Here is a 4178-nt window from a genome sequence, read left to right as displayed (position 1 = left end):
GTGGGTGTGTGTGTGGGGGGGGTGTATGTGTGTATAATATGCAGGATGATCGATTGAGTAATATATTGAATAACCAATTGATTAACTGAGCTAATTTGCAATTTTTAGTGGATTTTCTTTTTTCTTCGGTTAAATGCACCTTAATATAATTTTTTCTTTCAGATACAAAATGCACTTACATTCATTTCAGGTAATTATGTCGTGACCGTGATATAAAACTTTACTGATTTTTTTAAGCTTTACAGTTGAATTTATCTGAAACTATTTTTGTACTCTCATTTGATTTGAGGGTGTATCATAAATATCTGTACTATACGTAGTATACTATATGATTCTAGAATCTTGCGTTGATCCTCTTGGGGTTGAAGATGGAACAATTCCTTCAGAACAACTGACTGCATCCTCCGAATATAACTTGTTCTTTCGACCTGATCACGGGCGACTCAACACTGCCTCAACAGGCGATTATGGGGGAGCATGGTCGGCAGCAGTCCTCGACCAAAATCAATGGATTCAAGCCGACCTGGGATTTTTGTTAATGGTAACAGGAACGATTACACAAGGTAGAGATGCTGGGATGGGTCAATGGGTGACGTCATATAAAGTTCATTACAGTCTTGATGGTGACCAATTCGGAACAATCGAGAACGCAAGCGGTCAAGTTGCAGTAAGTTTCCGTAATAATTAATTTACTATATTTGAGCTTACATGTTGCAATTAATTATATATAAGAAATAATGTAACGTTGTAATTTAGGCATATAAGTCTTTACATTTAAAATATACTAAAGGTCATGCGTTATATATAACTTCATTAATTAATGTCTCCCCCTTGCTATTTCAATGTTATCTATATTGTTATGTTTTTACTTAGTTGTACATAGTTTTTATTGATTGATGCTTTATTGATTTAATGAAAATTTAGTCAATGAATTATACTTGGTTATTAATGTAATACAGTATTGTATTTTTAAGGTGTTTACTGGAAACTCGGATGGAAATACTGCCGTAACAAATATGTTCCATATTCCTGTGTACGCTCAATACATCCGAATTCATCCAATGAGTTGGATACATCATATATGTATGAGATTTGAGGTTATTGGATGTTCAGGTATTTAAAATAAATATTACAGTTTAACAATATTATATAATGATAATACAAGGTACTGTGATGTAATTTAAAAGTAGTAATGTATTTGATAATATTTGTAATAATAGGCCTACAGTTTATTTATTAGAAGATTTTGGACAGCCACCCATTACAGAACTATCACTGGCCGATCTGCATATGGGGCAAAATCAAATACCTGTCTATTCTATTCTCATACGATAATACAAATTATAAGTCAGTCATAACGCCAACATTGCAACTCCCAATGATGTCTTCCTATTTTTAGGTGTTAGGTTATACCTAATACATTTATTTTACTATAATACAATGATTAAATACTGTTATGTTAGTTTTACTATACTTTGTAATAGTTTAGACTGTATTAGCCATATTGTAGAGTGCATGTACAAAGTTCGTTCTAAAGTACCCTCATAAATTTTTGTTGTCCAAATCACCTAGTTGTTGGCTAATATTCCAAATAAGGTTAAGGGACTGTTGAATCTGAGTTGTGTGATGATGTCATCTACAACTTCATCCTCAAGAAGATGATGTCATTCCCAAATTCATCTTAAAGTTAGTAAATTCATCTTAAAGTTATGTGGTGATGTCATAATAATCCCCCCACATATCCTGTTCATAAATGTATAAAATGGGGTACAATCCTATCATTTAGTCAGTCCAAAAGTTCTAAAGTTATCATTAACTTTGTTACACGTCTGCTGTCTGCCGTAGTTTATTAAGTTTATCTATAGACCTTGCCGGTCTCGGACACCAGTCTTTGATCCATGGGCTCAGCTAATTCTGTAAGTTTTCGAGCATCTTAAAGTACTTAATTGTGTTTTACCACCATCATTTTTGTTCTCTTTTATAATAATGTATTTATGCTTTTATTAATAAATGTACATATTGTATATAATACTAAGCTATTGTGTTTCCTATTCTCTGTTTGTGCTTTGCATGTAACACTATACCCAACCATGCACGAATTTTTCATTAGTGCAAGGGTTTGCTTGATCTTTTTTAGGTGTGTAACCCTACTAAGCCACCCCTCTTTCTGAATTATAAGCAGGACAAAATAATATTATTTTTTGTAAATGACATGTATATAACTCTGTCCAAAACAATACCATACTCTATTCAATATAATTCTAAACAATTAAAAATACCAAGATGCAGTCATGTGACGATATAATGTGTTTTTATTTTATTTATAAACAAACCAACAGCGAAAAAACAATTGCCACTTACAGGATTTTAAAAAAACACAAACAATTACAGACGGGTTACAAGATAAAAGATAATAAAGAAAAAGTCATTGCACTTTGCCAGAAGAGAATACAATTAGGAAATAAAATAATATAAAAAGGTAAATTATTTAAAAAATTACTCTGAAATGTAACCGCAGACAAATTTAAACAGAGTAAAGTTGGAAATCTGTCTGTCCAGGGATCGTCGGAGCTCTCATCAGCCCAAGAATGTGTTTCCACTCTGCAGCTCAAATCATGCCAACAACCACAGTCAAATGATTGATTGGATAATTGACTTGCCAAAAAAAAAAAAAAAAATTATGAGGGGCGTTTATTAATATTAGAAGGGGCGCTTATTCAAATAGGGCGCTCATGGAACTTCTCACGTTAGGAGGGGCGAGTAAGGTATTGAAGAAATACGATTAACAAAACCATTTTTCCAAATATTAACTTTGGTAAAGGAAAGAAATATTAAGTCAGGGTATTTTCATCTGGCAAAGGGATTTGATTTCAAATTAATATTGTTAACAAAATTAAGTTGGTCAATAGGTTCAGGACTGATGAAGCGCAAGAATTTAGAATGAATTCTGTTGGTACTTTGACTTTGGCAGAAGGAAATCGAATAAATATAAAAGACAAGCGTTAAAAATAAAGTGCGTTTAGTAGAAAAATTTAAAGATTTACAGTTACGCCACATCAGTCCTAAAAGCCTATTGGCTTTTGTCACAATATAATTACATGTTGGCAAGACGTTAAGTTTTTAATCAATAAATACACCCAGGTCTTTCTGATGGCAAACATTTTCGAGAGCCATATTGTTAAGTGTATAAGAAAAGGTGGTATCTTTTAATCATTTAAGTTTTGTGGGTGGCTTACATATGTTTCATTATATTGTATTTTAACCTAAAATTTTAATACCCCGTTTCAGGTATAATAGACGAATGGACTGAAACCACATCGTCTTCTCAAACTGACGTAAGTCAATAACTCATTCCACATATCTTAGATTGTCTATTGTTTTAGAAATTGATTATAATAATGTTTGATTATATTGACAGACATTGACATTAATAAGAGTACTTGATTGATTGACTGATTGATTAATCGGTGGCATTGTATTTACATGCCTTTTTTAAATTTATTAAACGTTAATTCAAAAACTAAAATTGACTGACTTTAATCGAAGAAACAACTTCAATATGATGAAGCTCGATAATATTTTTGTAAGACTGTAAAACACACGTCCTAAGAACAATTTATAATGCTTTCATTTATTACATTTCTTTTTTAATAGAGGCATGACACTATTAACACATATAGCTATTTACTGAGTGACGTTGCAAACATATTTTTTACTTCTGACGATATGGAAGAATTGCAAATATTATACGAATTAGAACACATGTTACTGGAAACTGAATGGAACTCATCTTTGGAGACTATTTATGATTTTTCAACGGTAGGTTGTCCACAATAAACTGATAACAACAATTTCAACCAGTGGCGTAACGAAGAGGCCCCTGGCTCAGGGTTTTTCGGGCATTAATGCCCTCAGTGCTGGGGATACGTAGGGCCCTAGTCGAGTACAAAGCTAGTTAGAGTAAGGTATAGTAGAACTCCTCCTTTGGGACACCGCTTTAAGGGGGCATCCCTATGGAGCGGACACTTTTTTTTTCTTTTGATATTATGGCCAACTCGAATGTAAGAGAAACCCATAAGAGGACACATATTTGGTACCGAGGGTGTCGCCTTAATAGAATAAGGGTTCTACAAATTCTCTCCTTAACTAAATAAAAAAATATTAATATTAAACAAAAA

At 32.7% G+C, this 4178-nt stretch overlaps 2 protein-coding genes across 2 annotated transcripts in view; both read left to right on the top strand.

Annotated features, from left to right (window-relative positions):
- Positions 1 to 1121, top strand: part of LOC117113700 (C-type mannose receptor 2-like) — a 14528-nt gene extending 13407 nt beyond the window's left edge. The window contains exons 6-7 of the mRNA XM_033257121.1: positions 339 to 667; positions 975 to 1121. Coding sequence (XP_033113012.1) covers positions 339 to 667; positions 975 to 1121 — 476 coding nt within the window. The remainder of the gene's footprint in view (positions 1 to 338; positions 668 to 974) is intronic.
- Positions 1122 to 1580: 459 nt separating this feature from the next.
- LOC117113699 (latrophilin-like protein LAT-2) overlaps positions 1581 to 4178 on the top strand; it is a 12814-nt gene continuing 10216 nt past the window's right edge. Inside the window, exons 1-3 of the mRNA XM_033257119.1 lie at positions 1581 to 1916; positions 3289 to 3335; positions 3655 to 3819. Of these exons, the coding sequence (XP_033113010.1) occupies positions 3727 to 3819 (93 nt within the window). The 5' untranslated portion in view covers positions 1581 to 1916; positions 3289 to 3335; positions 3655 to 3726. The remainder of the gene's footprint in view (positions 1917 to 3288; positions 3336 to 3654; positions 3820 to 4178) is intronic.

Source organism: Anneissia japonica, unplaced genomic scaffold, assembly GCF_011630105.1.
Source record: "Anneissia japonica isolate Jap-2015-1 unplaced genomic scaffold, ASM1163010v1 scaffold2576_len324117_cov159, whole genome shotgun sequence".
Classification (NCBI taxonomy): Eukaryota; Metazoa; Echinodermata; class Crinoidea; order Comatulida; family Comatulidae; genus Anneissia; species Anneissia japonica.
The sequence above is the reverse complement of the archived record's forward strand: the minus strand, read 5'-3'. Positions and strand labels throughout refer to the sequence as shown.